Below are 24035 nucleotides of genomic sequence, written 5' to 3'. Positions count from 1 at the left end.
ACTACATCTCTAAATTATTTACCTAAATTTTAATATTAGAATAATTATTCGCACACCTAGTAAAATGAACATCCAATATATTAATTATTCACATTATTTAATATTTTCATTGTCTACCTATATTTTTTCAAATATATATATATATAGAGAGATATAGAGAGAGAGAGAGAGAGCTTCTCATAAAACAACGTGAATTGTTGCAATTAATATGCCACTATCTTAGACATAGACATCAACCAAATTTATTAATGTATATTTATAAAGGTTAGTTTCCAATCACTATCATCATTTTATTAAGGAAAAAAGATATATAGGTATCTGACTTTTTAAATTTTTGACATATATTTCTGATAAAATTTAAATACAAAAAAGTTCCTGACTTTAATAAATGGAGGACAATTTAGTCCTTTCGTCTATTTGCTTCTCATACACCAAACGGGATTGGCTGACGTGGCTGAAACGGTGTCCAGATATCCGTTACGGTGCCACGCTGAAAGGAAAATAAAGTTTAAAAGACAAATAAGTCCTTGACGTTATTTTACAAATAAAGTTCGAAGGACAAATACGTCCTTGAGAATTTTTTTTTTCAAAATTAATAAACTCATTTCCTAAATTCTCTCATCTACCTCTCTCTATTTTTATATTTCTCTCTACTATTTTTACTCTATATATAATTATATTTTATATTAGTAATTTAACAAATCAAAATATGTCATTATTCGATATTTTTTTATAATTAAAATATTTTAAATGTAAAAGTATACACATTAAATTATTTTAAATTTTAGATAATGAATGTTAAAATTAATTATTAATAAAAAATTAGACTTTTTAATATAAAAATAATAACTAAAAATCTTATTATTTTATTTTTTATCTGCGGATATATTGGTCTTCTTAGTCAGAAATTTTTGTCAACTTACGACTTTTTTGTAAAAGTAGTTTGATTTTATAAATCTTTTGTGTCATACATAATTTATACTGTTAGAACAAAGTGAACTATAATTTTAAAAAAAAATATTCTTGTAATGTTATTATGGATAAAAATACTAGTTCTAATATAATACACAAATGCACTAATGCTAACTTAATACATGAATGATTCACAAATGAACTAACGCTAACTTGATGCATAAATGAACTGATGCTAACTAATGCCACTGGTATGATGAAAACTGAACTAATGCAATTTAACAAATTCTAATATAATACACAAATGCACTAAAACTGAACTAATGTAATTTAAAAAAAAAAGTAGAAACAGAAGAAGCCCAATTTCTACAATTTTAATACAAATAATTTAAATTACAGAATACAACAAGTTAACTAGATTTTAAAATACAAGTATAATTTTATAAACTAAATTATCATAATAGAAACATAATAGAAGCATAATGAAAAAAAAATTCTCAATGACCTATTTGTCCTTCGAACTTTATTTGCAAAATGACGTCAAGGACTTATTTGTCCTTCGAACTTTGTTCCTCCTCCAGCGTGGCACCGTAACGGATACCTGGACACCGTTTCAGCCACGTCAGCCAGTTCCGTTTGGTGTATGAGAGGCAAATAGACAGAAGGACTAAATTGTCCTCCGTTTGTTAAAGTCAGGGACTTTTTTATATTTAAATTTTGTCAGGGATGTATTTGTTAAAAATTTAAAAAGTCAGGGACCTATCTATCTTTTTTTCTTTTATTAATGTATATTTATATGTATAAATCAAGATTGGGAGAACCGGACCGGTCAATAAAAAAGTGAGGTCACTAGTTTAATGGTTCACTGGTTCGACTGAGGTTCAACCGAAGTTGAACTGCCTTATTTTTTTTGTTTTCCTCCAAAAGTCTTTTGAATTGAAGTTCAACATCTTCAGTTACTTTGTTACAAACTTTAATAGTCCAGAAATTTTTGCAAGATGATATTTCATTCTATATATCCCCCTCCATTGTAAATATTCAAGCAGAAAATACATGTATATTGAGCTTTGTTATTTTTGTCATACTTCACTGTAAAATATTGCCAAGCTGGATCAGATTTACCTCTGGATGAACCAGTTTGATAATCTTGAACAGCATTATCTTGTGGTTGTGGGTTACTTTGTGATTGTTCCATCTGTAACAATCAGAAAATCAAAAACTAGAAAATAACTTTAGAAAACCATGTAATCCAGATAAATATGAAGCATCAACCAAAATCATAAAGCAGCAACCAAAATCATGTAATCCAGCATGAACAAATAAATAATTTAGCAACCAAAATCATGAAGCAGCAACTCATTTCATCATGAACAAATCATGAACAAATACCAAATCATGAATAGCAACTCAAACAGAATTTTTCTGATGACCTCATCATGAATCCAGATAACAAATCATGAACAGATACCAAATCATGAATCTAGATAACAAAACATGAACATAGATAACAAATCATAAACTGAAAAATTATAAAATCAAGCCCAGATAACAAATCATGAACAAATTGCAAGCTAATAAATCATAAAATTAAGCACAAAAAATCAGGAGGCAGCGAGGTGGAAGGAGGATGCGACGATTAAACAGGAGGCGAGGTGGAAGGCGCAAACGAATAAGAACAGAGTATTACCGGCGGCGAGTAACGGCGACGAAGGAGGAGGCGAGCTCGGTGACAACGATGGAGGAGGCGAGCTCGGCGACGACCAACGAGGAGGGGAGCTTGGCGACGATGAAGAGGGGCTGTGGGACGGCGAAGAGGGGCTGTGGAATGTGGGATGCGGTGGCGATGGCGGTGGGATGCGGTGGCAATGGTGGTAGCTATGCGACGGTGAAGAGGGGCTGCTCGATCGTGGCCCGTGGGTGCTTTCTCTTCTGCCCATGGTGGCTATATTTGTGCTTTCTCTTGTGAGAGTGTGAGACTGAGATTAGGATTAGGGTTCGTTGTGTTTAGCTTCTCTTTTTTTTTTACCTTCAAAACGACGCCGTTTAATAATTTAATATTCAAACCAAAAACCGCTAAAAAATCGGACGGTTCTCCCAGTTCACCGGTTAACCGCCGAGGTTTGACCGATTTTCTCACCGATTTTTTTTCAGGCGGTTTCTGACCTTACCTGGACTGGCTAAGTGACCGGTTCCCAATTTTTTCGGTTGAACTGACCGGTCCGGTTCGATTTTAAGAACCATGGTATAATTAATTCATACATTTTTCTATTAAATAATTGGTTATTAGAATTATCAATCTTGCAATAAACAAATAATCAAATGTGTTTACAATATTACAATAAAAACAATATTTATCAAATATATATATATATATACACAATAATTAATTGGTAAATTCTTTTTTGTATGCACATAATATCATCTATTTAATTTAGTTGGCTATATAAATTTAGTTTACACATTTCAAAAAAAAAATTGTTACTTCAAACTCTTTAAAATGTTAAACTTGAGCTCCCATGCATGCTATATTGAAGGACTATATATTAGGTTTTTTTTTTTTAATAAAAAAGCTAGATAATGATTTTATTTGATATTAATGGATTAAAGGATTTTTTAATAAAATTTTAGAAGTCAATAAACTGATAAAGAACAAGCTAAGTATATTACAAACACTCTTGGAAACATTGTTTATTTAGATCATCAGATTAATTTAACTTTTAAAAATTAATTCAAACCGCATTATAAACACTCTTAAGAAACATTGTTTATTTAGTGTCATTAATATATCAGATTTATAATAATAATTAGTCATATCTTATGCAGCAAAAATATCTCTTAGCTTTGTATATTTGCCACCCACGCACTATTCTACTTATATATATAGAGAGAGTGATTAGTGATTACATACACTAAATTAGAGTTAGTTAAAGACTAATAATAATTAAAGTAGCATATATCAATGATGAGTTCGACCACCAATAATAATAATAATTCCCAGGAGGATTATGATGATGCTTTCACCAAAGCTGCTTCATTCGCATTTGCTCAGGTGTTTCCTGCAATCTTGAACGCTGCTGTGGATATGAACTTGTTTGAGATCATATCAAAGGCAGAGAGTTCATTAGGCATGTCAGCTTCTGAGATTGCATCTAAGCTTCCAAAGCAACACAGCGAAATGGGTAGCAGACTTGAACGCATGCTGCCATCATTGGTGGCTCGTTCTCTTCTGACTTGCTCCATTCGCACCATTAATGAAGACGGTGACACTGAAAGAGTTTATGCAGTTTCTCCTGTTGGACAATACTATACAAGTACTCATCATGATGAACAAGGAGGCTCTTGGATTGCATTGTCAACTTTAAGCTACCAAGGTTACCGTCATCTTTGGTAATTAACCTTACTTAATTACCTTAACTTATTAACTTTATTCATTATTAATAAGTTTTCCCTTCATCTCAAAAAAGCAAATAACAGGACTGCGTTGCGTTTGTTTCTAAGAACAAAATAAGATAAGATACTGAAAATAAGACACGAAGAATATAAATATCAAATTTTCTGTTTTTATATTCTTTTTTGTGATAAATTAGAACAAATTATGAAAATTTAATTTATCCTCATTTTTTATCATTCAAACAATTTGAGAAAAAAATATAATAAAAAAAGTAATTATAAAAAATTAACAAGAATAATAAAATAAAAAATAAAAAATAAGATGTATATTTTATTAGTGTCTTTATGTTCTTTTTGTTAGGATGAACACAAAATACACTAATGCATTGTCTCTTGACACAATATTTTTATTTATATCTCATGTCTCATCTATCAAACATAATTTTGTATTTCTGTGTCTTGTCTCAATGTCTCATCCTCATAAACAAACACATACTAAGATATGCAGAAAGTTATAAAAATTGAGAAGTAGAAACAGGAAAATGAATGATTGTTATTTTTGAAAAAACAGGACAGATACAAAGGATGCAATATTGGATGCTAACAATCACAATCATTTCCAAAAAGTGTACGGAAAGATGGCATTTGAATATATGGAGACACACACAGAGTTAGGTAACCTTTTCGGGCAAGCAATGTCACAAGCTGGCTCTTTAGGAATGAAACAACTTCTTAATGCATATAAAGGAGGCTTTGATGGAATATCAACGTTAGTTGATGTAGGAGGTGGATATGGACAAGTCCTCAAACAAATTCTCTTCCAATATCCATCAATTAAAGCAATTAATTTTGATTTGCCTCATGTTGTTAAAAACGCACCCCCTCATCCAGGTAATTAGTTATTACTATTTTAATTTAGAATGAATATCTCATCTGATCCCTGACAATTATCTTGAAAGGACAACGAGGTCCCTAAAAAAAAACACTCAATCCGGGCCCTAATATTTTTTTTGGGACTGATTAGCTCCTGTGTCAAAAAAAATAACATTGATTTTTTTTGGCACATGAGTCTCGTTGTCCTTTCGAAGTAATTGTCAGGGATCGGATTAGGTTTTTTTTTTTGTTAAAGGCCTCGTTGTCTTTCGAAATAATTGTCACGGGCTATTTTATGTTTTATTCTTTAATTTATTTTATCTCATGTATTGAAATATACAAAATACATACTAAAAATATCAGTATTTTGCATGATCACTGATCAGGGATAGAGCATATCGGAGGAGACATGTTTAAAACTGTTCCAAAAGGTGATGCCCTTTTACTCAAGGTTAGCATTTTATAATAATTCAAATTTATTGATTATCTAAGTCAACAATATGTTTTATATTAATAAAATCTAACAAAAACTCCTCATTTCAGCATGTATGTCATAGCTGGGAAGATGAAGAATGTGTCAAGGTTTTAAGAAACTGCTATGAAGCGTTGCCACCACATGGGAAGGTCATAGTTATGGATGCTTTAATGCCAGAAATTCCGAAATCAACATCGTTTAAGGATACTCAGGCTGTGGATCTCGATTTTCTTATGTTTCTAGTTTCCGGTGGAAAGGAAAGAGACGAAAAACAATTTGAGAAATTATGCAAGACCTCAGGATTTTCCCGATTTCAGGTTGCTTGCAATGATTCCTCAAATGTCTTTGCAGTCATGGAGTTTTACAAATAAAAATGACAGTAAAATAACAAATAAGTTCACGAAGATTTACGCTTCGAATATATTAAATTTTGAAAAAAAATATTAATAAAGTCTTCTGTGATAACAGATATTGACAAGTCATATTGAAATTAAATCCGTTTGTCAAGATTATTGGGACTAATCTAAAAATTACGTGTCAATATCTATTATTATAAAAGACTCCATTAATACTTTGTTTTTTCAAGAGTTAATAACAAAAGTATTTATTAACAAAAAATATTAGCCAAAAACAACAATAAATACTAAATACAATAAATTTTAGCTATTTTTTTGTGTTTTTCTAATATTATTATATTTATATAAAAGAAAGTTATGCATAAAGAAAAGCTTATTATAAAAATTGTCCGTCCCACGTTGAAATCCTTATCAACTTGCACTAATTTGCTTCTTAATTTGTTGCTTTTCATTCTCCTTCAATTTTTTTTTAAATAAATTCTGCAAAACATTGAAACAAACTCATATATACCTAAATTGCGTGTATGGAAAACCTTTAAACATGAATTCAATTTTCATAACATAGAGTGTACCACACATGATTAATGATGAAGATCGATAGATGACTATTTTGCTGTTGTTAGCATCCGAAATTAAGAAAAGGCTACAATATGTATTTCACTATCTGGTGATTTGAAATGATGTATAAATATAAATGAAATTTATTATATCCTTTTTAAAATAAAGGATAACTTATTCTTCGTAACATATACAGTGATTATCATAAATTATCTTTTGACCAAAACTTCAAAATTCAGTTATTTTCTCTTTTATTTTTAATTGACGCTATGTTCCTCTTAAAATTTGATAATAATATCATTATATTTTTAAAAATCTTTACATATAGTACCAAAAACATTGCCTGACAAGACAGATTTTCATACTGTAGTAGAATTGAGGGATGAAGTAGCGTTTACAAGCTTATTACTATTTGGACCATCGTCGCTACTGTCTTGAGTGAGTCCACCTGGGGGACTCATAACCGTTTGATAAATTGCGGTCACGATGAGAGTAGCAACTACTATGACAGCGTTGCGTTGATGTTCTCTTATTTGCATTCTACCGCGATCCATTAGTATGAAAACAAGTGACCAAAGTGACTTAAATTTTAGTTTGTCGTCATAGTTGGAATCATCATCAACCGATGCACCATATTTTGCTTTAACTTTCAATAATATTTTTGTAATCGTTGGCAAAGCATGAACTTCAACTAAGTCTCATCACTATATATATCGCGAAGAATAATTTATCCTTAATTTTAAAGAGGATAAGATTGAATTCACCTTAAAAATAACTTTAAAAATAATTTAACATATATTTGGTGTGGGTTTTATTTTTATTTTCAATTTTTGTATTTGTTTTTATTAAAATTTTTGTTGTTTTAAAAAAGAAAAGAGATAATAATAAAAATAATAAAATAATTTTTTATATTATTTTTACCTTTTTATCTCCAAACAAAGTCCATGAGCTCAGTCTAAAATGATCTAGAAAGATAACTTTTCGGTTGTTAGATGTTATCATCCGAAATTGACGAAAGGCTACAATGAAAGCTCAATTATGTTTATATTCAACTCTTTTAATTAGGGAAAAGTATGAGGAGATAATAGTTTTATTGTACAATGCATACAATGAGGGTTTAATTGAAATTAAAATTAAATTTTGGGTAATTAATTAATTTTAAATAGTTCAAAATTCTCGTCAGTTACCAAAACCCACCCAAATACTGTTTCCCTCTCCCTATTTGTTGTTATCTAACCCTAATTTATTGGCACCTTCACCCAAGAACCCTCTTTCTCCCAAAACCACCACCGTCACCCTCAGCAATCATCTCACTCACCGGCAGTAGAAGCTCCACCACCGTCAACCATCGCCGGCCCCTGTAGCCCTTCTCCCGAGTGTCTGTATCTCCCTTGCTGGCAGAAAAAGTAGCAGAGGGCCCCATTCATCCCCGTCGCGCGTCTCTCTCTCTCAGTCGCCGGTAGCCATCAACGCAGAAGGCAGGTCATCCCGCCACGTGGCCGTCTTGCAAGGGTCATTTCTCTCTACCGTGCCGGAAGCCATCCTCGGCTCGTTTCAACCACCGTCGTATCTCTTTTCATCAGCCATATTCCTAGTCGATTAATGCCTCGGACCAGTAGCTGTTACGACACCCTTTCCCGACCGGCGTCGACCTCTCAGCAACCGCGTGGCCAGCCTTATTCGTGCATCCCCAAATCGGCAAGAAGCCCCCCGCACCCAATGGCGTCGCTGTCCTCCTCAACGCACATGTACGTCGTTGCACAGCTTCCTAGTGGCGTCGCCGTCACTCCCAAAATCCCCCTATCAACGAAGCTCTCCACCCTCATCGGTGCATCAAAAGGTTAGGTGGTGACTATGGATTTAATTAATAACTAGATGTTCACTGAATGCACACAAAAAAGATTAACAATAACAAAAAAAAATTGTTTTTTCATTTGGTGTGGTGGTGGTGCTGGTTTTTCAGCTACAACAATATATGATCTATCTATAATTTTAGAAATGCAAAAATGGACAAAGCTCGAAACTTGAGGCGTGGAGCTATCAGATTCTGAAAACCCAACAACAACAAGAAACCACACATGAATCATAAGCAATCTAAAGGACACAAACTCTTCGTTGAGTATATTACAATTTTGCTTCCAAAAAATCATCCTTTTCTTAATTTCTTCTTCACAAAGAAACAAAACCCATGTTTGAAAAATTCTCTTTTTCTGTGTCTGTTTCATTGTTCTTTTTTTTCTCTATTCATATATCTAAGACTTTTAAAATCCAGATAATGCTTCTCTCTCTTCCTACAAATGTAAGTTACTATATGTTGTTATTATTATGAATTATGATACCCTTTTGAATTTATTTAGTTCTTAAACTAATGGCCATGGCTTTGGTGAAATGATTTGTTTGGCAGTTTATGAATGGTGTTCAACATGCCTCGATCCCAAGGAAGTTACGTTTAGGCGAGTTTCTCTGATTTTTTTCTCTATTTTTCTCTTAAAAGCTTTCATGATTGTTTATATCTCCAATTGGATTTTGGGTTGCTACCTTATTATCACGAAATCAACTTTCTTTTTATTACTTTTATAAATATTAATTGTAGGGTAAAGGAAAATGTGTCCCTTTTTTTTTATCTTTTTTCTTTTTTCTCTTTGGTTAAAATAAAGTTTAAGTACATTTATCTTTTTCCTCTTTGTTAAATTATAGCCATAAAGAAGCCCAGCCGTGAATCCATGTTATTTGATTCAGAAAAAGGTGAACCATAAGATCAATGGAATATTAGAATCTCAAAAAAAGGATGGAATAAAGAAATCCAAAGTGCTTGTGGTGAGTTATGCAAGTTTCAAAATTTTGATGCATTACTTGATTGATATGCTTTTGTACATTCAAATTGGATTGTGAAAAATTGGGAGTGTTTTTAAAAATAAAAGGAAAAGTACAACCCAGTTCAATATTTGTTGAAGTGATATTGCTTGTGAATCTAGAACTCAGGGAGTATGCACGCATGCCGATTGTGAATTTGTGATGATATTTTTATTTGTTGAACCAATGAATCTTTGTTCTTCTTTTACAATACTTTATATGGCGAATGCAATATTACATTACTTGCTTGGAAGAACACGGATATTTAGTTCATTGTGTATAAGGATGGTTGGTTCCTTTAATAAATGGATGTTTGAAAAGGGACCGCTCTGCATGGCATTTGTTGATTGGAACTGAATTACTGGCTTTGGCGTTCAAATACTCCGCATGCTTATTTTGTTACGTGCTGTGGTTTGATTCAGTTGAGTCATGCTCGAATCGAAACTGGGATTAATTTGTGTCATTTAAACCAGGTGCATGGGCGATATTTTGGTCAATGAGCTAGTTGTTACAGAAGCAACAAGGATGATGTTCAATTTACCTTGTATGTGGACTTTGATTAAATAGTTAGCATAAACTTAGTTTAATTGTTGCTGACTTGACATAATTGGCTTAGCTTCAGTAGTATGCATCCGTTATAGTTTAATTGCTGTTGACTTGATATAATTGTCTTTTGCTTAATTTGCTATATTCTGCATGCACATGCTGTGCATGTTTCTTTTGTTATGTGGTTTAGATTAGATTTAGTTTAATTTTGCTTGAATTGAAGTTGGATTTTGGTTAAGCCATTTAATCATGGTGTCCAAGTGGTATTTTGATCAATTTGTTAGTTGTTTATTATCAGTTAAAGTGGATGTTCATTTACGATGTATGCGGATGGTGCTTTCATAAGAAAATTGGATGTTTATTTGGGTTATATCATTAGTCTTTTGCTTGATTTGCTAAATTGTACATGCACGTGTTCTGCAGGTTTCTTTTGTTACGTGGTTTGGATTAGATTTAATTTATTTTTTCTTGAATTGAAGTTGGATTTGAGTTAAATCATTTAAACATAGTGCGCAGGAGGTATTCTGGTCAATTCGTTAGTTATCTCTTATTACCTAAAGATAATGTTTATTTTACTATGTATGTGAATGGTTCATTCATATGAAAAGTGGATGTATATTTGGGTTATACTATTGCTCGTTTGCTTGTTTTGATGAAAAGGCCATCTTCATTATAGGAAAGTTTTATCCAATAATTAGCTCATAAGTTGTTAATGTTTTTATCCAGGGAAGTTTTTATTAATATTTTTTGTGTTTTAGAAGAAGGAGCATATGATCTTGATGGTATTAAATTAGTTGTATTGACTCGTTATTCAGAAGAAGTAGTAGAAGTGAACAATTGTGGATACAGTTGGGTATTTAAGGAAGATTTGGAACATTTAAACCCAAAGAGAATGTACAGCACTAATTCTTCGGCTCATAATCAGAAGCACAAGTTTTTGGAAATTCAAGATGAACAATAGCTCGCAATATTTATATCCATGAATTAATTAAAATGTTGTATTGCAAAAGTGAAAAGTGTTTATTAGTTTCATTACCTATTGTAAATGAAAAGTATTTTTTATCACAATATATTTGTTACTTCTGTTTTTTGTATTTATTCATTGGTCCCATAAACGAAAAAAAATTCCTCACTGGCTGCTCACTTTAATAAGGATTCGGATGTTTACTTTCATAGATAAAATAGATGGTTATTTTTGTCGCCTAGTAAGTATTCATGATTGAAAGATATTCTATCAATACATTCAGACAAGTTCAGAAAATGAATGAGCAATCACATGTTAGTCTTCATCAAGACTCATGAACAAAACGTTAATACTCCAACGGGTGAATTATCTCAACAAGCATTTTGTATTGGGAAAAAAAATTCTTGTATTGAACCCTAACGAGTTTAACATCTGGCGTATTTTAATTGTATTTACTTAAATATAATCCAATCAAATAAGCATCCTCTTAAGAATAAAAATAACAATCTGCATAACTACTGAATTGAACATCCAGAATATTATAATTGTATTCACTTAAAATTCAATTTAATCAACTAAATATCTACTTAAAAATAAAAATAAGCAATTGTATATCTAATAAAATGAACATCTAGTATATTATGAATTCACCACAATTTCTAATATGTACGTTAAATTTCTCATTCATAGATTTAGAATAATTGTGGTATATGTTTTCTCTCAACAGGAACATTCCCATTTTAAGAACATTCATGAATACAAGAGACACTGCAATAAGTAAGAAATGTGTATTTAATTCGTCATTAACCAAAATCATTCACTAGTTTCATTTCTAATAGTCTTTTGAATTAAATTGTGTTGCAGTGTCAATGGATGTTGTTGCTTCATCTAGAACCAAAATCCTTCTATTCTTCAATAGCAGCCTAGCAAGACAAACAAGTTGCATTTGTCCAACGCTCCAATTTTCTCTATTCTCAACCATTGTAACGTTGCACAAATTTAACCAAATGTCAAATAGATAGAATTAAACATAATAAACACAAAGATACTTTTAAGGCTTATCATAGTTATACTCCTAAATGGTGTAATGTATTCCTTTTATTTTCTTTAAAAAAATGTCTAAGTTAGTGCATCAAGAAGTCTTGGATCCTGCCTTAGAATTTCAGTAATATGGCACTTCTTGAGAATCTGAATAAAAAATTTGAGGACCATATAGACATAAGCTGATTTAAGCAAAACTTTAAAAGGTTTCAGTGACCGATCTAAGGAATTTAAAAACAAAAAACAGCACCATGTTGCTCAAGTAAATCTGTACTGAAGTGTTCAACATACACAAAATTCATGCAGTACCTGATTCAAATATACCAACAAGATAGCAAAGACAAATAGCATTCAGTATAACGAAAATCAATCATCTGGATAAGTAAGAAAGTAACCATCCATTTTATGTCAAATACAGATCGACTATGATAAACTAATTTAAATGACGTTGCATTCAAAAGACCGAACGGTGAGCCAAAACTGCTGTACTAATTAAATTGAAATTATGCAAAATTTTGCACACTAGAATAAAAACCAATGCAACCATAAACAACAACAACTTATACAATTCATTTCAACATATTATACACGTCCCATTATAGTGAAGTTGAAACAATTGATTTTTTCACTATGAACAACCAAACACCTCAATACGATTCATTGCATGTAAAACTAGTAGCATCATAAACAGTTATAATCGCATAAAAAAATCAACTCACTAACCTCCAGTTGTTCATGGACAACGTTCGGTGTTTTGGGGCCGTAACAGTGACACCCACAACGGAAACAGAGGGCAACCACACTGAGTTCTGCCGGCTACTGAATAGGGGCGCTCTAGAGGGTGAAACGGTGGTCTGGTCGCCGCTGAAGAAGGATACGCCGCAGTGGTCTGGTGCGGCGCTGCTGAGGGGTGACCCATGGTGTTTCTGTTAAGCGCTGATGGAGGGTGAGCCACGAAGGTCCGGTACGGCACTGATGGACGGCGAGTCTCGGGGGTCTGGTCGACGCTGTTGGAAGATGAGTCGCATGGGACAGATCTGGGCCGATGGAGATGCGGCGGTGGAATGGTCAGGGGCAGTGAGGATTTGGTGAAAAGGGTTGCTGTTGGAGAAGAACAATAGGATTGGGGTAAATTTGATTAGGATTTGGATGGTTATGGTTAAAATAAAATTTAATGGATTATTTAAAATTAGGTTAAATGTGGGTTGATTTTCATTTTTAATTCATATTGGGTCAAATAAACAGCTCATTGTAGATATTATAGAGATATTCCATTATCTCCCTAGTGGGACCCTTTAATTAGTTATTAGGACGCCGTCCAATAATTTAATTAATCTTTGACAAAGTGTTCAATATATAATTAATCAACATATACATGCATGTCAATTTCACCCAACAGTTACATAATTAACCGTGAATGTTTACTAACGAATTATAGCTTAAATAATATAAAAAAGTTTAAAAAATTAGTATTTTTATTAAATATGGTCAGTACTTAATTTGTAAAAGAGAAGTAAATAATTTTATATTATTAGATAAAATCTCATACTATTAAAAATATTAATAATAATTAATTGATGGCTACAAATTACAAAATTTATTGACCCCGACTCCTAACACTTCTCAATAGTATAATTTTTTCATTCTCACCTATAAATTTCAGAATTCGAACCTCATTCTTAATTAAAAAAAAAAGAAAAAGCTAAGTGAATGTTTCAACCTTCAACTAAGGGATATATGTATTTATATAAAAAATAAATATATATTATTTAATTTATTTTTAATATATATTTATATTTTAATATATATTTTATATTTATAACTTATTTTAGTATATATATCTAGTATAATTTATTTATATATAATATGATTTAGGTACATTATTACTACTTCCTCCTCTAATTTTAAATAATTATTCATTTTTAAAATGTCATTTATCACAAACAATTATTTAGTTAAAAGATTTGGATAAAAATATTACCTTACTTCAATCGATTGTTTCATATAATTATCTCAAAAGAAAAAAAAATATGAAACCAGAATTTTTTTTTCAAAAAAAAAGAAAGCATTGTGATAATAGACCTAGCAAAAAATATAAAGACACGAGAGGAAGACGGTGGTGACAAATGCGAAGAGAGGCAAATCAATTACATAAAGACGATGCGTCGAGGATAGAAATTCTTAAATATTTTATATTTTTTCTTCTTTTCACTTTAATGTTAATAGGATGACTATTTTTTGTTTTATTAATACTATTGCAAATCCAAAAGTTAAGGTTTATATATAGATGAAAACTCACTACAGTTAGTTAATAATCGCTAAATAATAATTTAATTAAATATGTTAAATTATTTAACGATTTTTAATTAATAAATTTGTATAAAGACAATTATATATCTCTACCATATATATATATATATATATTATAATTAATTAGTAAATATTTTTTGTATGCACATAATATCATTTATTTAATTTAGTTGGCTATACAAATTTAGTTTACACATATTTCAAAAAAAAGGTTTAATTATTCTGTTGATTTCTATAATTTCATAAAATTTTTAATTAAATTTTTATATTTTTTTTAATTGAGTTCTGGTACTAATTTTTTTTAATTGAGTCCTTATACTTTTTTTTTCTTTTTATTTGAATCCCTACACCATTTTTTTTAATTGGGTCCCTATACAATTAAGTCAATTACTACTAAGAGGGACTTAATTGAAAAAAATTGGTGCAGGGACCCAATTAAAAGAAAAAAAAATATAGGGAACTAATTGAAAATTTTACAAAACTATAGAGACCAACAGAGTAATTAAACCAAAAAAAATTTGTTACTTCAAACTCTTTAAAACGTTAAACTTGAGCTACCATGCATGCTATATTGAAGGACTATATATTAGGTTTTTTTTTTAAATGAAAAAGCTAGATAATGATTTTATTTGATATTAATGGATTAAAGGACTTTTTTATAAAATTTTAAAAGTCAATAAACTAATAAAGAACAAGCTAAGTATATTACAAACACTCTTGGAAACATTGTTTATTTAGATCATCAGATTAATTTAACTTTTAAAATTAATTCAAACCGCATTATAAACACTCTTAAGAAACATTATTGTTTATTTAGTGTCATTAATATATCAATTTATAATAATAATTAGTCAAATCTTATGCAAAAAAAAAAAAATATCTCTTAGCTTTGTATATTTGCCACTGACTATTCTACTTATATATATAGAGAGAGTGATGAGTGATTACATACACTAAATTAGAGTTAGTTAAAGACTAATCCTTAAAGTAGCATATATCAATTATGAGTTCCACCACCAATAATAATAATAATAATTCCAAGGAGGAGTACGATGATGCTTTCACCAAAGCTGCTTCATTCGCATTTGCTCAAGTGTTTCCTGCAATCTTGAACGCTGCTATTGATATGAACTTGTTTGATATCATATCAAAGGCAGAGAGTTCGTTAGGCATGTCAGCTTCTGAGATTGCATCTAAGATTCCAAAGCAACACAGCGAAATGGGTAGCAGACTTGAACGCATGCTGCCATCATTGGTGGCTCGTTCTCTTCTGACTTGCTCCATTCGCACCATTAATGAAGACGGTGACACTGAAAGAGTTTATGCAGTTTCTCCTGTTGGAAAATACTATACTAGTACTCATCATGATGAACAAGGAGGCTCCTGGATTGTAATGTCAACTATAACCTACCAAGGTTGCCGTCATATTTGGTAATTACCCTTACTTAATTACCTTAACTTACTAACTTTATTCATTATTAATAAGTATTCCTTTTATCTCAAAAAACAAATAACACAAGGATAAGTTTGTTTTTAAGAACAGAATGAGACAAGACACTGAAAATAAGATACAAATGATAGAAACATAAAATTGTGTTTGTATTTTTTTTAATAATAAACGAGAATAAATTATGAAAATTTAATTTATTTTTATTTAAAAAATTTGAGAAGAAAAATATAATATTAAAAAATATAATTATAAAAAGTTAATAAAAATAATTAAAAAAATAAAAAATAAATTTTATCTCTTATTAATATATCTATATCATTTTTGTCAGAATGAATACCTCTAAACATAATATTTTTATTCATATCTCATATGTCATTTATTAAATATGATTTTGTGTCTCTATTTCAATCTCACGTCTCTAAAAACAAACGAACATGAGGAGGACATGCAGAAAGTTATAAAAATTGAGAAGTAGAAACAGAAAAATTAATGATTGTTATTTTTGAAAAAACAGGAAAGATACAAAGGATGCAATATTGGATGCTAACAATCACAATCATTTCCAAAAAGTGTACGGAAAGATGGCGTTTGAATATATGGAGACAGACACAGAGTTAGGTAACCTTTTCGGACAAGCAATGTCACAAGCTGGCTCTTTAGGATTGAAACAAGTTCTTAATGCATATAAAGGCTTTGAGGGAGTATCAACGTTAGTTGATGTAGGAGGTGGATATGGACAAACCTTGAAACAGATTCTCTTTCAATATCCATCAATTAAAGCAATTAATTTTGATCTGCCTCATGTTGTTAAAAACGCACCCCCTCATCCAGGTAATTAGTTATTACTATTTTAATTTATTTGATTTCATGTATTGAAAGAGGTGGAAATTCAAGTGCAGGTGCAGTTGACTTCATGTAAATTTGATACCTGAGAGCTATTAGATGATTCGACTAATTTGATTAAATTTTCATTTAACAGCTCTCAGTATCAACTTCACTGTGAAATTGACTGCACCTGAATTTTCACCAATGAAAGATACAAAGTACATGGTGAAAACTCAGGTGCAGTCGACTTCACATAAAGTTGATAGCTGAGAGTTATTAGATGAAAATTTAGTTAAATCAGTTTAATCATCTAACGTATCAATTTCACGTGAAATTGACTGCATCTGAATTTGCACCAAAATGGACATACTAAAAATATAAGTATTTTGCATGATCATTGATCAGGGATAGAGCATATCGGAGGAGACATGTTTAAAACTGTTCCAAAAGCTGATGCCATTTTACTCAAGGTTAACATTTTATAATTATTCAAATTTATTTATTATCTAAGTCATCAATATATTTTATATTAATAAAATCTAACAAGTTGCCATCATTATTATTTCAGCATGTATGTCATAATTGGGGAGATGAAGAATGTGTCAAGTTTTTAAGAAATTGCTATGAAGCTTTGCCACCACATGGGAAGGTCATAGTTTTGGATGCTTTATTGCCAGAAATTCCGAAATCAACATCATTTAAGGATACTCAGGCTGTGGATCTCGATTTTCTTATGTTTCTAGTTAACGGTGGAAAGGAAAGAACTGAAAAACAATTTGAGAAACTATGCAAGACCTCAGGATTTTCCCGATTTCAGGTTGCTTGCAATGATTCCTCAAATGTCGTTGCAGTCATGGAGTTTTACAAATAAAAATGAGAGTAAAATGATAAATAAGTTCACGAAGATTTACGCTTTGAACATATTAATTTTTGAAAAAAAATTATTAATAAAGTCTTCTGTAATAATAGATATTGACACGTCATATTGAAATTAAATCCTTTTGTCATTATTATTGGGACTAATCTAAAAATAATGTGTCAATATTTATTATTATAAAAGACTCTATTAATATTTTTTTTTCAAAAGTTAATTTATCTAAAACATAACGAAAGTATTTAATAACAAAAAATATTAGTTGAAAACAACAATAAATACTAAATACGATAAATTTTAGCTATTTTTTGTGTTTTTTTAATATTATTATATTTATATAAAAGAAAATTATGCATAAAGAAAAGCTTATTATTCAGGTTGTCCGTCCCACATTAAAATCCTTATCGACTTGCACTAATTTGTTTCTTAATTTGTTGCTTTTCCTTCCTCTTCAATTTTTTGTTTTTAAATAAATTCTGCAAAACATTGAAACAAACTCATATACATACAAACAATAATACTGCAAGCCTCATATATACAAACAATAATACTGCAAGCCTCTACTTACCATTTTATTTGTTTATGTATTTATTATTTTTTTTGTTACAGCCAGACCAAGACTATATATATATATATATAGACAATAAAAAAATTAAACAGTGTGAACAATAGAATAAAAAATATTTAATTCGATCGGTATGTAGATGGTTATGTTGATTTTTAATTGGATGGTTATTTTTTTATTCGGTTTACTTATGTACAATTAACAATGGCTGAATGTATGTTTAATTTATTAGGTGTGCGGATGGTTATCTTAATATTAGGATTTAAGGAGTAATTTAGGAATGGAGTATTTTTTATTTTATTAGACAATTTTAAAACTCATTATTCATATTGTTTACAAAAATGATTATCTACTAAAAAAGCTGAAAAAAAAGATTGTTTAGCACTTGTTGTTGGGAGAAATATTGTTTATTACCCACTATCAACTTTATGTATATATAGATAAGATAATCTCAAGTTCCCAATTTAACTTTGTGTTGATCAAAGATAGATGTTCCATAATTTTCACACACTCCATTTCACCACATAGTAAAATGGATTCAAATATTTTTCATAATTACGAAAATTAAAAATACTTACAATATTTAAGAAAATTTTATAGTATATCCTTTTGGAATATTCTTCAAAAAATGAAACCTTCAAAAATAATTTAACATATATTCGGTGTGTGTTTTATTTTTATTTTCAATTTTTATATTTATTTTTATTAAAAGTTTTGTTGTTTTATAAAAGAAAAGAGACAATAATAAAAATAATAAAATCATATTTTATATATATATTTTTTTCTTTCTCGTTCACAGGTTCTGAAAAATAAAAATAAACAAGAAAAACAGAAACCAAACAAAGTCCATGCATGAGCTCAGTCTAGAATAATCTAGAAAGATGACTTTTCTGCTGTTGAATGTTATCCTCCTCCGCAATTGACGAAAGGCTACAATGAAAGCTCAGTTACGTTTATATTCAACTTTTTAATGAATTATTAGGATGCCGTTCAATTTAATCTTTGATAAAGTGCTCCATAATTCATAGAATAACAGTACCAACAAGCTAAGTGAATGTTTCAACTTTCAAACGGTATATTTATATATATATGATAAATGATTTAGGTAGATTATTATTACTCCCTCCTCTAATTTGAAACATTCATTCATTATTTTAAAATTGTCATTCATCACAAACAAATATTTAATTGAAAGAGCATGTAGTCAAATTTTATGGAATAAAAAATCTCTTAGCTTGTATATATATATAGAGAGAGAGTGATGAGTGACTACTGACTAATACATACAATAAATTAGAGTTAGTTAATTAAAGAGTAATAATAATTAAAGTAGGTAGCATATATGAATATGATGAGTTCAATAACCACCAAGGAGGAGTACCATGATGCTTTCACCAAAGCTGCTTCCTTCGCATTTGCTCAGGTATTTCCTGCAATCTTGAACGCTGCTATTGATATGAACTTGTTTGATATCATATCAAAGGCAGAGAGTTCATTAGGCATGTCTGCTTCTGAGATTGCATCTAAGCTTCCAAAGCAACACAGTGAGATGGGTAGCAGACTTGAACGCATGCTGCCATCATTGGTGGCTCATTCTCTTCTCTCTTGCTCTATTCGCACCATTAATGAAGACGGTGACACTGAAAGAGTTTATGCAGTTTCTCCTGTTGGACAATACTATACTACTCATGAACAACGAGGCTCCCTGTCTGCAATGTCAACTTTAGTCTATCGAGGATACCGTCATCTTTGGTAATCTTACATATTACTACATAAAATGTTATCCATACACTAAAATGAGTTTTATAATTATATGTTTGGTTTAATTTATATGTTTGGTTTATATTTTATACTGATAATTGATTTTAGTATTTAATTTTGGTATACATATAATATAATATAGTTGCTATTACTTAATCAATTCTGCTATGTTACCAACAGTATTTCTGCCAACTTCTGCTATAACTCTTGTTTATGATTATGTTTAATGTAAGTGTTTTTGTGGATGTGTCTAATAAAAATATTTTTTTTATGGTTGTGTCTAATGAAAATGTCTTTATATATGTATTTTCTGAATGTGTCTTCTTATACATGTGTTTAAAATATAATAATTAATTATTGTTGACAATAAGTTAGTAGATAGTATATTAGTACCCTATACTTTTTCTTACTTAATAAGCAATATTAAAGGGTCATCAAAATTTATTGGCTTTGACCTTCAGTTAATAATACATGTTTATAAATATAGGATAAAATATCTTGTTGGATTACTAGACTAAAAAAAATTGAATTAATGACAAAATAATAACTAAAAATAATAAATTTTATAACCCCTAAAAGACTATCTAAGGTGTAGCCAACTTAAAACCAACTAGTTGAAAAATAATTTATTTTTAATTTTAAAACTTTAAAAAATAATAGAATAGAGAGTTGTTTTTTTTATAATGGACTTATTTTTTAACTAATTAACTACCTTAATTGATTCTTAGTGAGATCGATTCTTTATTTATGTCTTGTCCTTTACATTATTGACCACATTTTAATTTCAATTTACTTGTCAGAAACCAAATAACACAATATATATAGACTAGGAGTATCATATGAAGAAAAGTTATAAAAATTGAAAAGAAAGAAAATATGTATATTACTATATTTTAATGATTCTTATTTTAAAAAAAAAAAAAAAAACAGGACAGATACAAAGGATGCAATATTGGATGCTAACAATGACAATCATTTCGAAAAAGTGTATGGAAAGTTGCCATTTGAATATATGGAGACAGATAAAGAGTTAGGTAATCTTTACGAGCAAGCAATGTCACAAGCTGGCTCTTTAGGAATGAAATCAACCCTTGATGCATATAAAGGCTTTGAGGGAGTATCAACGTTAGTTGATGTTGGAGGTGGATACGGACAAGTCCTCAAACAAATTCTCTTCCACTATCCATCAATTCAAAAAGCAATTAATTTTGATTTGCCTCGTGTTGTGACAAATGCACCCCCTCATCCAGGTAATTCTTTAGATGGAAATTTATGTGTAGTTGATTTCATGTGAAGTTAACAACTAAGAGTTGTTACATTAAAATTTAATCAAATCAGTTAAATAATTTAACCGTTCTTAACTATCAACTTTAGGTGAAATTGACTGCAGCTAAGTTCTTACCAATTCTTTATCACTAATTTCATCTCATGTATGCCAAATACAAAATGAAAAAATATTATTGATTTAGATAGCATGCACTATTTTGCATGATCATTGATCAGGGATAGAGCATATTGGAGGAGACATGTTTAAAAATGTTCCAAAAGGTGATGCCATTTTACTCAAGGTTAGCATTTTATAATAATTCAAATTTATTTATTATCTAAGTCATCAATAATATATTTTATATTAATAAAATCTAATAAGTTGACATCAATATTATTTCAGCATGTATGTCATAATTTTGGAGATGAAGAATGTGTCAAGGTTTTAAGAAACTGCTATGAAGCTTTGCCAGCACATGGGAAGGTCATAGTTTTGGATACTTTATTGCCAGAAATTCCGAAATCAACATCGTCTAAGGATACTCAAGCTGTGGATCTGGATTTTCTTATCTTTCTATTTCATGGTGGAAAGGAAAGAACTGAAAAACAATTTGAGAAATTATGCAAGGCCTCAGGATTTTCACGGTTTCAGGTTGCTTGCAATGATTCCTCAGTTATCGTTGCAGTGATGGAGTTTTACAAATAAAAATTAGAATAAAATGACAAATAAATTTTTAAAAATTTATATTTTAAATATATGTATTAATTCTGAAAAATATATATGTATAATTAGTAGTGTGAATGAATAATGATGATGGCGTCAAATTAAAGTTTCATATATATGTCTAGTTTTACTATTCAGGTTGTCCCACATTAAAATCCTTATCCACTTGCATTAATTTGCTTCTTAATTTCTTGCTTTTCATTCCTCTTCAATTTTTTTTTAATAAATTCTTCTCCAAAACATTGAAACAAACTCTGTGGCTACTAAATTGCATGGAATTCAATCTTTATTTTTTTGTAACATAGAGTTTACCCACCACACATGATTAATGATGAAGATTGATAGATGAGTTTTCTGTTGTTAGCATCCGAAATTAAGAAAAGGCTACAATGTGTATCTCACTATCTCGTGACCTGCAATGATGTATAAGCAAGAAAGCTCATTTAATTTATATTATTCACCCTCTTTATATATACATATTTATTAGGATGCCGTCCAATTTAATTAATCTTTGATGACATGATTATTCATAAGCAATTTCTCAATTCAAAAATATTATTTGTGTATTAAAATTAATTACTAAAATCAGTTATTATATATTTATATATAAATATATGTATAATTTAATTTATTTTTAATATATATTTTATTTTAATATGTATTCTATACTAATAACTGATTTTAATATTAGTTTTGCACTAAATTATCCTCAATTATATTTTTCAAAGTGCTCAATAATCAACGCACATAAATAATAAAAATATTATTTGTACACTGATAAAATTAATCACTAAAATCAATTATTAATAAATTTATGTATAAATATATGTGAAGTTTAATTTATTTTCAATATGTATTTATATTCTAATATATATTTTATACTGATAATTAACTTTAATAACTAATTTCAGTGTGCATATTACTCTAAAAATAATATGGGCAAACCACGAATATACGCATTGCATTTGTACCTAAAAAGGATAAATGAGTGCTTCAACTTTCAACGGTATGTATTTTAAAATATAACGTGAGACATGCCTCAAAATTTGTATATTAATTTATGTATAAAAAATAAATAAATTAGGTATATATTAAAATTAATTACTAAAATCAGTTATTAATATAAGGGTAAAGTACTAAATTGATCTCCTATATTTGGACGTAATTGTGTTTTGATCCTTAAGGTTTAAAGTGTTATATTTGAATCCAAAAAAATTTCATTTAACTTCAATTTAGTCCCACTGGAGGTCAAAGATAAATAATTAACGAAATATCCTACATAACAGTAGTATAAGAATAAGGTCGATAATTTGGACAATAAGTACAAGCTCTAGAGGCACAAAATCAACCGTGAATGCATCAATACATTTATTTATTATTTTTCTTATAATTAAAATGAAATATTTTCTATAAAACTAAAAAAAATGTTAAATACATGTATTGATACATCTACGGTTGATTTTGTCCCTTTAGAGCTTGTACTTATTCTCCAAATTATCGACTTTGTTCTTATACGGCTGTCATGTAGGACATTTCGTTAATTATTTGTCTTTGACCTCACGGTGGGATTAAATTGAAAGTAAATGAAACTTTTTTAGATTTAAATAGAACACTTTAAATCTTAAGGACCAAAACAGGATCACGCCCAAACGTAAAGGACTAATTTAGTACTTTACCCTTAATATAAAATTTATGTTAAATATAAAATAAATTAAACCATATATATAAATTTATGTATAATCATTATTTAATATAGGATTTAGTTAATTGATGTTTTAAAAGTATATGTTAAGATAATAAATTAAAATTTTTTTTATTAAAAATACAAAAAAATTAAATTTTTAATATATTTATTTTGTATTTATTAAAAAAAATATTTACAAACTTTCACTAACAATAATTTTATCATATATTTTTAAGACACATGTTAACTAAATTCTTATAAAATTTAAGTCGTCCTTATCACTATTATCATCATAAATACACACAAGTTAAGTTGACTTTTTAACATTAATTTGTATTTTAAGGATTTAGTAAATATACAATCTTTAGTTAATATTATTATTTAATTTTTTTTAAACCTTTTAGTTTAACAAAAAAATAAATTCACAAAAAATTAAAATTTTATTTTTATAAACAAATTTTTTAATTACTAATATAACTGATAACAAGTGAGGAAAAAATATGTAGAAAAGTTTGTTTAAATATTTCTAGCTTGTAGGCTAGTTTGGTAATATGCTTATATATAAAGTAAGCGTTTGTGAATTAAGCAAGATCATAGAAAGAGAGGCT

General features: G+C 29.4%; 2 protein-coding genes across 2 annotated transcripts in view; both read left to right on the top strand.

Moving 5' to 3' along the window:
- Window positions 1-24035, top strand: part of LOC107471788 (isoliquiritigenin 2'-O-methyltransferase) — a 30585-nt gene that overhangs the window by 4198 nt on the left and 2352 nt on the right. Inside the window, exons 2-5 of the mRNA XM_052254947.1 lie at window positions 4874-5193; window positions 5562-5626; window positions 5719-5967; window positions 19416-19744. Of these exons, the coding sequence (XP_052110907.1) occupies window positions 4874-5193; window positions 5562-5626; window positions 5719-5967; window positions 19416-19744 (963 nt within the window). The remainder of the gene's footprint in view (window positions 1-4873; window positions 5194-5561; window positions 5627-5718; window positions 5968-19415; window positions 19745-24035) is intronic.
- LOC107471785 (isoliquiritigenin 2'-O-methyltransferase-like) lies at window positions 15247-17457 on the top strand. The gene is made up of 4 exons (XM_016091280.3): window positions 15247-15709; window positions 16243-16559; window positions 16959-17023; window positions 17122-17457. The coding sequence occupies exons 1-4, from the start codon at window positions 15282-15284 to the stop codon at window positions 17422-17424; spliced, it is 1113 nt and encodes a 370-aa protein (XP_015946766.1). The 5' UTR covers window positions 15247-15281; the 3' UTR covers window positions 17425-17457.

This window comes from Arachis duranensis, chromosome 10 (assembly GCF_000817695.3).
Source record: "Arachis duranensis cultivar V14167 chromosome 10, aradu.V14167.gnm2.J7QH, whole genome shotgun sequence".
Lineage (NCBI taxonomy): Eukaryota > Viridiplantae > Streptophyta > Magnoliopsida > Fabales > Fabaceae > Arachis > Arachis duranensis.
Note: the sequence above shows the minus strand (reverse complement) of the source record. Positions and strands in the feature narration are given on the sequence as shown.

What these genes read in the sequence shown, in the direction of transcription:
- LOC107471785 (XM_016091280.3), top strand. Translation starts at nt 15,282, where the DNA reads ATGAGTTCCACCACCAATAATAATAATAATAATTCCAAGGAGGAGTAC. An exon ending in CAAGGTTGCCGTCATATTTG is followed by an intron (nt 15,710 to 16,242) that starts GTAATTACCCTT and finishes TTGAAAAAACAG; the next exon opens with GAAAGATACAAAGGATGCAA. An exon ending in CTGATGCCATTTTACTCAAG is followed by an intron (nt 17,024 to 17,121) that starts GTTAACATTTTA and finishes TTATTATTTCAG; the next exon opens with CATGTATGTCATAATTGGGG.